Source organism: Triticum aestivum, chromosome 6B (genome assembly GCF_018294505.1).
Source record: "Triticum aestivum cultivar Chinese Spring chromosome 6B, IWGSC CS RefSeq v2.1, whole genome shotgun sequence".
Taxonomy (NCBI): domain Eukaryota; kingdom Viridiplantae; phylum Streptophyta; class Magnoliopsida; order Poales; family Poaceae; genus Triticum; species Triticum aestivum.
Window position 1 is genome coordinate 666,573,452 of NC_057810.1, and position 12,664 is coordinate 666,586,115.

Genomic DNA, 12,664 nt, shown 5'->3' on the forward strand with positions numbered 1-12,664 from the left:
ACATCAGGGGTGAAATTTCCACAGAAATATTTGTGGAAAATCAAAGTTCCTGCTAAAATAAAAGTCTTCTTGTGGCTAGTGAATAAAAAGAGCATTTTGACTAGGGATGTTTTACTCAAAAAAGGATGGAAAGGAGGGAAAGAATGTGTGTTTTGTGGACAAGATGAATCAATTGATCATTTGTTGTTCACATGCTCTGCGGCCTCTCTGCTTTGGAGTTTGGTCCGATGCGTTTGTGGTCTGAAGTCCAGTCCGTTAAGTGTCAAAGATTGTTTTGGGGGGTGGATTAATAAATTCAATAAAGAAGACAAGAAAATGGTGATGATAGGGGTTTCTGCTTTATTATGGGCAATTTGGAAATGTAGAAATGCAATTGTCTTTGAGAGAAAAAGGATTAATGATCCTTTCCAGATAATCAAACTAATGGTTCGATGGTTGCTTGATTGGTCCATTTTGCAGACAAAGGAGCCACCAAAAAAAATGCTGGAACTGGGGGCAAGAGTTCTAGAACAGGCAGCAAGTGAGGTGTACACAGCTGGGCAGGGATGGCGAATCAATGTGGCGAGGCTCCCCTGGATGATGGCTGCAACTCCTTCATCTTCTGCTGCTGTTCCAAGTCCTTTTGTGCCTGCTAGTCACTAGTTGTTAAGTCTATGACTCTGTTTAGTTGTGTTGATGGACCTTCTTCATGCTGGGCCTGTGTTGGTCCTTTTGGCCAGTTCTCATTCGTCTTAGAACCTGTTTCTGTTTTCTGCTACTCGTCCTTTGAACTTTGTAAGATTGGTTTTCAGTAATGAAAATTGAAAGGGGAAAACCCTTCTTTGATCAAAAAAAGTACAACTCAACCTATTAATTTTTTTTTTGACAACTCAAACTAGTATCATTGATTTGGAACACCAACCCACCAGCAGACCACCCCTACCCCGACCGTGCTATGCGCAGGCACCTTGAAATCTTCCTGTACCCGCACACTAGAAAAAATACAAAATCAATGTGTAGTGCGCTGCCCGATCTTCTCCAGTTCTCCACGCCACCACCCGTTTCCCACGCCGCACAGAAAAACGGGGTCAATCTCCACATCGCTCGCTATCTTCTCGATCGCCATCGGTGGCGGCGGTACCACACACCTCCCACAAAACTAACGCAGCTCCTTCTCCTTCCCCTCTCGTGCGGCGCGCTCGCGGGGCCGACATGTCCTCGGCGGCGCCGCTGCTCGAGCCCGCCGGCGGCAAGGGCGGCGAGGCGAAGAGGCCCTGCGGCTGCCCGCCGGCGTGGCTGCGCCGCCTGATCGACACGGAGGAGGCGTGGGCGCAGCTGCAGTTCGCGGTGCCCATGGTCCTCACCAACATGTCCTACTACGGCATCCCGCTGGTGTCCGTCATGTTCTCCGGCCACCTCGGCGACGTCCACCTCGCCGGCGCCACGCTCGGCAACTCCTGGGCCACCGTCACCGGCTACGCCTTCGTGGTACGTACTACTGCATGCTGCTACCAAACGCTCTTGATTTAATTTGTCCAAGTTCGATTAGATCGATCGCCTGCGTAGTTCTGCCCAAATTTTGACACGGAGACTGCGACGCGTTTGCCATATGAAAGCTACCTGAAAATGCATTTCGGTCAGAGGATTTCAAAAGCTCCGAGGCGAGAATGGGGACACAGCAATGGACGGCGGCGAGGCGAGGGGTGAAGCCATGAATGACACGGAGTTGAGACCAGTGAGGGGAAGGCCGGGGCTTAACCGTTGGGGGTGTAGGGTGGACTGCCGGCGCCAGGAAAGGAGGCCGGTGGAGGGACGAGGGAGGGGGCGAAGCACCGCCGGCCGGTGGTGGCAGCAGCAGGAGGTTTGGTGGGGGCTGCATCGGAGATGGGAGCGGTGGAAACGAAAGAGGGCTAGATCAGGAGGAAGATGACACGGAGCCGTTGGATGAATATAATTGGACGTCCACACGAAATCAAGTTGCACTGAATTGTTTTCTAGGCGGAGAGAGAGAAGAGCGTGGACTTGATGAGGTGACATCTTTAAAGATAGATATAGATATTACTCGCAGAAAAAGATATATAGATATTATGTGTATTATTTAACGTGGCACTAGCCCTAGCCGGAGTGATCAGATGAGATATCAACGCTCGTGCTAGATGGCGGGTTGACCTTACGTACGGTACCATATCATTTTAGCTCCACGCTCTCATTCCATTGATTAATTTCATATTAGCAAGCTGTTATAAGGATATAGTACTAGCTAGAGTACAAGTAATGAGTACACCAAATATATCCGCATGAACATTTATATCTATACTAATACTTAATATAAAAAGACTCGGCCAGATCCAATTAATCTCGGTCATCAAATCATGCCAAGCCAACAACCTAGACTATTTTAATGTCGAGCGCTCAACATGTTTAGCGTGTAGTTAATTTCATGCTAAATATAGTGCTAATCACACAATAACACGCAAATAATATCCTACTTAATATCCGCATGTATTCAATATATTTTTAAATTAATGTGCATTGCATGTAGTTGGAATAATCAGTAGGGGGTTTGCTGGGGAAATGAAACAATTGATCGGCCATCATCTCTCCAAGTCCCAATCCACCCAACCCAAAACCAGAAAACGCACATGATGCCAACGTACGTTTTCTTCTTGGCCCAGGAGGCGCTAGCTATTTGCAGAAACTGTAGCCGTCGCATTGAAATCGTGTAGCTCAGCTGCCAACAAGAAACTGACACGAGGAGTTACGTCGTCTGCGTGGCCCTGGCCCGCAGAGGAAGAAGAGTTATACAGTATTGCCTGTGGCTGCCGGGCATCGCTGGACTGACACGAACGTCGGTACGACTGTATTCTGTTTCTGTGGGAGTCGATCGACGACGTGTCGTGTCTGCATGATTGCCGTGGCTCGGCTCGGCTGGTCCTCACGTACGCCACCCGGTCCGGGCTGCATGAATGCGTGCATGGGCGACGTGTCTGCATATACTCCTACATGCGTCGACTAGGGGATCGAACGAGGTCAAATAAATTCCGAGAAGTGGTAAACATATATACACAGGGGAGGCCAAGTCTTCAGTCTTGAGCTAGGAAGGAAGAGGTCGTCTCGATCTGGTCCAAGCACGAATATCTCCGTGGGGGATGGCAACGGAGTTGTCAAGCAATCGGTCTACCAGTCTCACGACTCACGAGTCTCGATCCACCCACCCTTCTTGCGCTTGATGCGCTTAACCACTACTTTTGTCTAATTCGATGCCGTGCTGCAAGTAAAGTAACCGATCAACTCCTGCTGGGTGACATGGTCAATGACGTAAATTAGCCAAGTCTCTCCATAGTCGGGATCCAGGACTTTTCAGTACATGTGCGGCCACGAGTCCGTCGAATCATTGCCGCTGCATCTACCAATAGTGTGTGTGTGTGTGTGTGTGTGTGTGTGTTTTGCTGTAAATAATGTGGTTTTATAGACCCGCATTTTTTTTAGTTTTCTAAACATGTTCTCTAGAAACCGTGGATTTTCGTTTTGAGAGGTACGTACGTACTTCCCTCTGTCCGGATTATAGGGCGCTTCTAAACTTTTTCTTAAAAAACGAGGGCAAAAGCTTAGTACCACTTTTGATTGATTATTAAGAAGAGAGTTATAAGAGGACACGTCCTCGCCTTCTTTTCCAATTTTAGCAACAATGATAAGCAGCACCGAGAAATGGTTGAGGAAGACATACACATTTCTTTTGTTCAAATTAAATCTCTCATGAGAAGGGCATGATAAGGGTGGCCATGGCTTTACTCTGGCCGCCCGATGGGTGAGAGTGACTGCGAACCACCACTTTGAGACGGAGCTGTAGTTGGCCCGATTCTCAGCATTCAAAAAGTTGAGGCCAAGCCAATCTCGAAACATCTTCTCAATGTGGATGGAACGACGGCACATGAACATAATGTGGGTGGTAGTCTCCGGCTCCCTCCTACAAAACCGACAAAAACCTACAATTTGGCCACCCTTTTTTTTGGAGGTGATCTGCGGTCCAAACTCGCTCCGTCCTGATTTGTTGTGCCTGCGGGTGAATGTGTGTCAGTAATGTTGCTTGGGACCATGGTTCGGCCGCACCTATACTCGGTGCGGTACATCATATTTGGGAATTTAAGCCTAATGTCTATTATATTTTATGGCAAGAATCATCAACCGCGGTTTTACAGCCCTAGTGTTGCTAATAAACCTACTGCATGGCAAGTGCCATAGGAAATAAAATAGAAACTTTGCATCGGTGCATGTATTAGATTTCTCACTGTTCAACATTTTGTATTGCCTTGTTATCCGCAACATCATTGTTATTCTTTTTACATGTCTGTACATCAACATGGTTATTTGGGTCATCTATATCTTTTGAGTAATTTCTTGAAAAATAAAATCATAGCAACAACAGGATAGAGATAGTTATGTGAAAGCACGTGAAATCTTTATTTTTTTTGAGAGCACATGAGTTTTTTCTTCCAAGAACACAAAAGTATCCTTTTTGCATGAAAAAATAACATGAACACGCATACAAACATCGATGTACCATGCGTGCACTGTAGTTATTCTATAAATAAATATCCAAAAATATACTAATTGGTTTATTTGCACGGGACAACCATGAGGGGAATCAACATTGGGGCACTGCTTGGGCCCACGTAGATTCCGAAAAGAAATGACATAGCCATGGTCCCCCATACTGTTCTAGAATTAGCTTAATCTTTGAAGTTTGAGTGATAAACTGGCTCGTATCCCCATGAAAAGTATTAATCGGACGGCACCGAGGGTGGGTGTAGGTGGACCATGGTCCAGAATCACACCTCTCAATGTGTGTTGGGTTTGTGTGTGGGCGCCAGTGTGTGTACATGCACGTGTGTTCTAGTGTGTGCACATGCACGTGTGTTCTAGAGTGTGCCAGTGCGAGTGGGTGTACATGCACTATGTGTGTGTGCTAAGAGTGTGTGTGTGTGTGTGTGTGTGGCATGTTGGTGTACAGGTGCATGCATCTGTATATGTGCTTGTGGATGCACGCGTGAGAGTGATATTGAGGCAACGCCACCGACAAGACATGCAATTCATCTTTGAGTGTGCCGAGAGATGATTAATCTCCACATTCTTATTATGTTATTTGAACGTTGAGTACGACGTTAGATTTATAAATGCAAGTTCCATACAATGTGTGTGCAAATCATATTTTTGTTCGAAAGTTACACTACTATAAAGTTGTTCTTCCATATTACGAAACAGTGCCGAGAAAGAAAAAAGGTAACCGCTGGCATCATACATCTGTTTATAAGCGAGTCACAACATAATTTATCTTGCAAGTTGTGTGTTTATTTCTACCCCTCTCCCCCGTTCTTGGACGTTCAAATTAATTTGTTCTACAAGCATGCATGGATACTACCTAGACAATTACTCTTTATGCATGCATACTGCAATTTCAATCAAGTGAATGCTCATATACGTTAACTAACACTAGTGAATAAGGGAGATCATTCACCTACTTAATTAACTTTTGTGGAGAAGGTAGATACATGCTGTACTTGACGACGAAAAACTTGTGCAACTGCATATGTAAATAGAGAAAAATAAAACTAGAGTAAAAGATAAAAACTAGAGTAAAACATGGTCAAAAAAGTGGCTTACATCAAAAAGAAATCCATGTGTGACTTACGAATGGATGGACCCAATGAGTCCATAACTTATTCTGCAGTTGAACATCGTCGCATTGCATCCTAACTCCCAAAGTTGTTGGACATTTCAGACCGGCATGAGCGGCGCCCTGGAGACGCTATGCGGGCAGGCCTACGGCGCTCGACTGTACCGCATGCTAGGACTATACCTGCAGTCGTCACTCATCATGTCGGCGGTGGTGTCCATGGTCATCGCCGTCCTGTGGCTGTTCACGGAGCCGCTGCTTCTATGCCTGCGTCAAGAACCCGAGGTGTCCCGCGCCGCCGCGGTGTTCATTCGGTACCAGATCCCCGGTCTGTTCGCCTTTTCCTTCCTGCAGTGCCTTATACGGTACCTGCAGACACAGTCCATCGTCCTGCCGCTCGTCGTCTGCTCCGTGGTGCCATTCATGCTCCACATCGCGCTGAACCACCTTCTGGTGAACGTTCTCGGCTTCGGCCTCGTCGGCGCGTCCGCCGCCATCTCCATCACCCTATGGTTCTCCTGCATGATGCTGCTTGGGTACGTGATGCGGTCCAAGGAGTTTAGCGAGACGTGGAAGGGTTTCTCCACCGACGCGTTCAACTACGTGATGCCGACGATCAAGCTCGCTACGCCCTCCGCCATCATGGTTTGGTCGGTACATACACAGTACCTTCGTCCCAAATTACTTATCTTAGAGTTGTCTAGATACGGATGTATTACTTCCCATTATTGATTTTGAGTTTCTTGGGTGCGTGCAGCTTGGAGTACTGGGCGTTTGAGCTTCTGGTTCTTATCGCGGGCTTGCTACCGAATTCCACAGTGAGCACGTCGTTGATCGCCATGTGGTACGTTTATTCTTGAATACTGTCAGTCCGATGGAGCTTCAGAAGCATTATATTGTTCCATCATGTTGACTTCTTCAACTTGTAAATGCAGCTCAAGCACGGAGGCGATTGCCTACATGATCACCTACGGATTCAGTGCCGCTGTGAGGTATGTATGATCTTAACTTCTTTCTTTGTCGCTGTAAGCACGATGACCTGTTATTTCATTGTTTGCACATTTTGCAGCACCCGGGTGTCGAATGAGATCGGAGCCGGGAACGTGGATATGGCGAAGAATGCGGTCGCAGTGACGCTCAAGCTGTCAATATTCCTCGCCTTCTCCTTCATCCTGCTGCTGGGCTTCGGCCATGGCCTTTGGGCGAGACTCTTCAGCGGGAGCGAGGTGATTGTGGCAGAATTCGCGGCCATCACCCCGCTCCTGATGATCTCCATCGTGCTCGACTCCGCGCAGGGCGTACTGTCAGGTGAGAAAGATCCATCCGCTACCTACTAAACCAATCTTCAAGAATCACTTACCTGCACCGAACACATAGTTTCATATCACGGACACGAAATCATAGACTGGAATGCCGCTGCTAGTGCTAAACATTTCCACAAATTGACAAATAAAATGGCTTGCATGTAACAGGGGTGGCGAGGGGCTGCGGATGGCAGCACCTGGCGGCGATGACCAACCTTGTGGCGTTCTACTTCATCGGCATGCCGTTGGCCATGCTCTTCGCCTTCAAGCTCAACTTCTACACCACGGTAATTAATTACCCTATTAAGAGCTCTCGCCCTTGCCATTGCGGAATGTGGGACAGCAAGCAGCTCAAACTCCACTCTGAAATATAAGTAATTAATGAGCTGGAGCACTCAACAGACCATGTACTTTATTTACAGGGTTTATGGTCGGGTCTGATCTGCGGGCTGACTTGCCAGACCAGCACGCTGGTGGTGATCACCGCCCGCACGAAATGGTCCAAGATCGTGGATGCGATGCAGCAAGAGAAGGCCAACTACATCGCTTGATCGATAAATATCGTTCATGGCTTGCACCTGTAGCTGTATAGGGGTTTTTGTGAGATGGCTAGGGCGTACGATGCTTGAAGAGAAAGGTGTAGTGCCAAAAAAAAACATTCTACATTATGGGACGGATGGAGTAGCTTTTTGACCGTGTATGTTCAGGGAATATATGTCGAGAAACAGATGGAACCTGTAATGGCAATTAACCAAAGAGTACAGGAGAAACCTACATACCGGGACGTGGATGTTCCATCCTCCCAACCGAACCCATGGATGTTCATATTTTCAAGGGCGCAAATATATCAAGGACGTCAATGCGAAGTTGTTAGAGCAACTCTAGCAGACCCCGCAAAAGGCCCCAACCCGCCAAATAACCGTTAAAATGCGGGACGGCACGGAAAATCCCGCCCGAACAGACCCCGCAAACGCGGCCAGCCCGCAAAAAGTTTTGAGGGGCGCGGCAACAACTCGGCCCCAACCCGCGTATTCGCGGGTTTCCGCCTCGCCCATGCGGTGCCCCATATCGCAGTGAAGCATTTGGCGGGAGGGACATTTCAGCCCGCGCCCCTTTCCCCACCTCCTTCCGCCGCCGCCCGCCACAGCTTCCGCCCGTCCGCCACCACCGATTCCGGCCAAATCAGCCGGCGGAATCGCACCGGCAGGGCCTTTTGCACCCTTCACCACCGCTAGGCCTCACCGCCCGCGCGGATCCGGCTAGAAGAGCCGCCCCTCATCGCTGTCGCCGCCGGGGATCGACCGCCCTCGAGATGCACCTCGTCGCCGCCGGTTAGTGTTATTTTGCTTCGTGTCGATGGAATTTGAGCCCGGTTGGTTGACGCGGCGTGTGCTCCTCGTTCATGTAGATGGAATTGATCCCGTGCGAGAAATTTCTCCTCTCCGATTTGTCTGATTCGGATGATTTGGATGTTGAGATGATGCTCTCAAACTTACGACAGCAAACATTAATGATGGCTCTTGCCGTCAAGGAGCACGAAGACGAGAACCAAAAGAGGCGGCGAGGATTGACCGTCGGGCGTCTTTGCATCCCTCGGAATCGCCATCTCGGGTACGAGATGTTGATGCAAGACTACTTCACGAAGAATCCAACGTATCCACCTCACCTCTTCCGGAGAAGGTACCGAATGCACCGATCCCTTTTTGTTAGACTTGTTCAAGCCTCGAGGCCAATTGTCGGTATTTTACGCAACGAAGAAATGCTGCGGGCTTGAAGGGATTTAGTGCATATCAAAATTCTTGGCAGCTATGCGGGTGATTGCGTATGGGGTTCCGTCTGATTATGCCGTTGAGTATCTTCGCATTGGTGAAGATACAACAATTGAGTCGGTGCGTAGATTTGCCAAAGTGATCGTCCGTGTCTTTGGTCCCCAATATCTTCGGGCAGAGAATGAGGATGACACAAAGAAATTGATGGCATCTAATGAGAGGAGAGGGTGGCCTGGCATGCTAGGTAGCATCGATTGTATGCATTGGACATGGAAAAATGGCCCGAAGGCATGGCAAGGAATGTATTATGGCAAGTCTCATAATGCCACAATTGTGCTAAAGGCCGTAGCGTCCGAGGATTTATGGATTTGGCATTGCTTCTTTGGTATGCAGGGCACTCTCAATGATATCAACGTGTTGCAACGATCTCATTTGTTTGCTAGACTTGCTAGTGGTGATGCTCCTTCTTGCAACTACACAATCAATGGGCATGAATACACTAAAGGGTACTATCTTGCTGATGGTATATACCCTCCTTGGTGCACATTTGTCAAGAGCATCAAAGAACCAAAAAATAAAAAACAATATGAGTTTGCAAGAGTGCAAGAGGCAGCCCGAAAAGACATTGAAAGAGCATTCGGGGTTTTGCAATCTAGGTTTGCCATTGTTCGTGGTCCTGCTCGTTTTGGGGACAAGCGGACCTTGAAGAACATCGTGACATGTTGTGTTATTCTTCACAACATGATTCTCGAAGATGAGAGAAGCATTAACTTGGAATTCTTCTACGACAATGTAGGCAGCCGTGTCAAACCAGCAAAAGACCCTAACCGCATTAGAGTTTTTCTTCAGACATACAAGGAGATTGAAAATGCAAACACCTATTTTCAGCTTCGGGAGGATCTCATTGAGCACCATTGGCAAAGGGCTGGACAATAGCAAACTCATTTTTCCATTCATTTGTACTTGTATTTGTATTAGGGACAAGTTTTGTATTGCATTATTTGTATTTATATTCGGTGATTTGAATAATTATTTGTAATGTGGATGATTGTTGTATTGTGTTGATATTGATAATTGGTGTGGTATTCATATATTTGTGGGCCGGTGGGATGAAGGATGTAGCGGGCTGATACGTCCATTTTGCATCATGCTTTTATATCGATATTTATTGCATTATAGGCTGTTACTACACATTATGTCACAATACTTATGCCTTTTCTCTCTTATTTTGCAAGGTTTACATGAAGAGGGAGAATGCCAGCAGCTGGAATTCTGGGGTGGAAAAGGAGCAAATATTAGAGACCTATTCTGCACAACTCCAAAAGTCCTGAAACTCCACGAAAGTCAGTTTTGGAATATATTAAAAATATTGGGCGAAGAAAGCACCAGAGGGGGGGCACCCACTGTCCACGAGGGTGGAGGGCGCGCCCCCTGCCTCGTGGGCCACCTGGCAGGCCCCCGATGCCCATCTTATGGTATATGGTGTCTTTTGCCCTGAAAAGATCATAAGGAAACTTTCGGGACGAAGCGCCGCCATCTCGGGGCGGAACCTTGGCGGAACCAATCTAGGGCTCCGGCGTAGCTGTTCTGCCGGGGAAACATCCCTTCGGGAGGGGTAAATCGTCGCCATCATCATCGTCATCACCATCGATCCTCTCATGAAGAGGGGGTCAATCTCCATCAACATCTTCACCAGCACCATCTCCTCTCAAACCCTAGTTCATCTCTTGTATCCGATCTTTGTCTCAAAACCTTAGATTGGTACCTGTGGGTTGCTAGTAGTGTTGATTACTCCTTGTAGTTGATGCTAGTTGGTTTATTCGGTGGCAGATCATATGTTCAGATCCTTTATGCATATGAATACCCCTCTGATTATGAACATGAATATGATTTGTGAGTAGTTACGTTTGTTCCTGAGGACATGGGAGAAGTCTTGTTATAAGTAGTCATGTGAATTTGGTATTCGTTCGATATTTTGATGAGATGTATGTTTTCTATCCTCTAGTGGTGTTATGTGAACGTCGACTACATGACACTTCACCATTGTTTGGGCCTAGGGGAAGGCATTGGGAAGTAATAAGTAGATAATGGGTTTCTAGAGTGACAGAAGCTTAAACCCTAGTTTATGTGTTGCTTCGTAAGGGGCTGATTTGGATCCATATGTTTCATGCTATGGTTAGGTTTACCTTAATTCTTCTTTCGTAGTTGCGGATGCTTGCTAGAGGGGTTAATCATAAGTGGGATGCTTGTCCAAGGAAGGGCAGTACCCGAGCACCGGTCCACCCACATATCAAATTATCAAAGTAACGAACACGAATCATATGAGCATGATGAAAACTAGCTTGACGATAATTCCCATGTGTCCTCGGGAGCGCTTTGCTTTATATAAGAGTTTGTCCAGGCTTGTCCTTTGCTACAAAAAGGATTGGGCCACCTTGTTGCACTTTGTTACTTTTATTACTTGTCACCCGTTACGAACTATCTTATCACAAAACTATCTATTACCGATAATTTCAGTGCTTGCAGAGAATATCTTACTGAAAACTGCTTGTCATTTCCTTCTGCTCCTCGTTTGGTTCGACACTCTTACTTATCGAAATGACTATGATAGATACCCTATACTTGTGGGTCATCAAGACTCTTTTCTGGCGCCGTTGCCAGGGAGTGAAGCGCCTTTGGTAGGTGGAATTTGGTAAGGAAAATTTTATATCGTGTGCTGAAATTTACTGTCACTTGTTACTATGGAAATTAATCCTTTGAGGGGCTTGTTCGGGCTATCTTCTCCCCGACCAGTAGAGCAAAGAGTTTCTCCTCAACCTACTGAACCTACTAAATTTTTTTACTTTGAAATTCCTTCAGGTATGATAGAGAAATTGTTAGCTAATCCTTTTACAAGAGATGGATCATTACATCCCGATATATATGCACCTAATCTATGTTGATGAAGTATGTGGATTATTTAAGCTTGCATGTATGCCCGTGGTTGTTATCAAGAAGAAGGTCTTCCCTTTATCTTTGAAGGGAAAGTCATTGACATGGTTTAGGCTATGTGATGATATTGGATCATGGAACTACAACCGATTGAAATTGGAATTTCATCAGAAGTTTTATCCTATGCATCTGGTTCATTGTGATCATAATTATATATATAATTTTTGGCCTCGCGAAGGAGAAAGTATCACTCAAGCTTGGGGGAGGCTTAAGTCAATGTTATATTCATGCCCCAATCATGAGCTCTCAAGAGAAATTATTATTCAAAAAAATTATGCTCGGCTTTCTCTCAATAATCTCTCCATGCTCGATACTTCTTGTACTGGTTCTTTTATGATGAAGACTATTGAATTCAGATGGGATTTATTGGAAAGAATTAAACGCAACTCTGAAGATTGGGAACTCGACGAAGGTAAGGAGTCTGGTATACCACCTAAGTTTGATTGTGTTAAATCTTTTATGGATACCGATGCTTTTCATGAATTTAGCACTAAATGTGGACTTGACTCTGAGATAGTAGCTTCTTTATGTGAATCATTTGCTACTCGTGTTGATCTCCTTAAGGAGAAGTGGTTTAAATATCATCCTCCCATTGAAGTAAAAGTAGTAGAAACTATTAAAGTTGAAGAAAAGACAATTACTTATAATGTCGATCCTATTGTTCCTACCGCTTATATTGAGAAACCACCTTTCCCTGTTAGAATAAAGGATCATCCTAAAGCTTCAACTGTGGTTCGTAAGAGTAATGCTAGAACACCTACACCCCCTGAGCAAATTAAAGTTGAACCTAGTATTGCTATGGTTAAGGATCTCTTGGTCGAAAATATTAATGGGCATGTTATTTATTTCTGTGATGTAGCTGCTAGAATTGCTAGACCCGATACTAAAAATAAACATAGACATGTTGTTGGCATGCCTGTTGTTTCTGTTAAAATAGGAGATCATTG

At 46.0% G+C, this 12,664-nt stretch overlaps 1 protein-coding gene across 1 annotated transcript; it reads left to right on the plus strand.

Annotated features, from left to right (window-relative positions):
• Positions 1–984: 984 nt before the first annotated feature.
• LOC123138918 (protein DETOXIFICATION 19) lies at positions 985–7,733 on the plus strand. Its single transcript, XM_044558768.1, has 7 exons — positions 985–1,467; positions 5,759–6,303; positions 6,411–6,497; positions 6,589–6,645; positions 6,723–6,961; positions 7,126–7,244; positions 7,380–7,733. The coding sequence occupies exons 1-7, from the start codon at positions 1,192–1,194 to the stop codon at positions 7,506–7,508; spliced, it is 1,452 nt and encodes a 483-aa protein (XP_044414703.1). The 5' UTR covers positions 985–1,191; the 3' UTR covers positions 7,509–7,733.
• Positions 7,734–12,664: the final 4,931 nt, after the last annotated feature.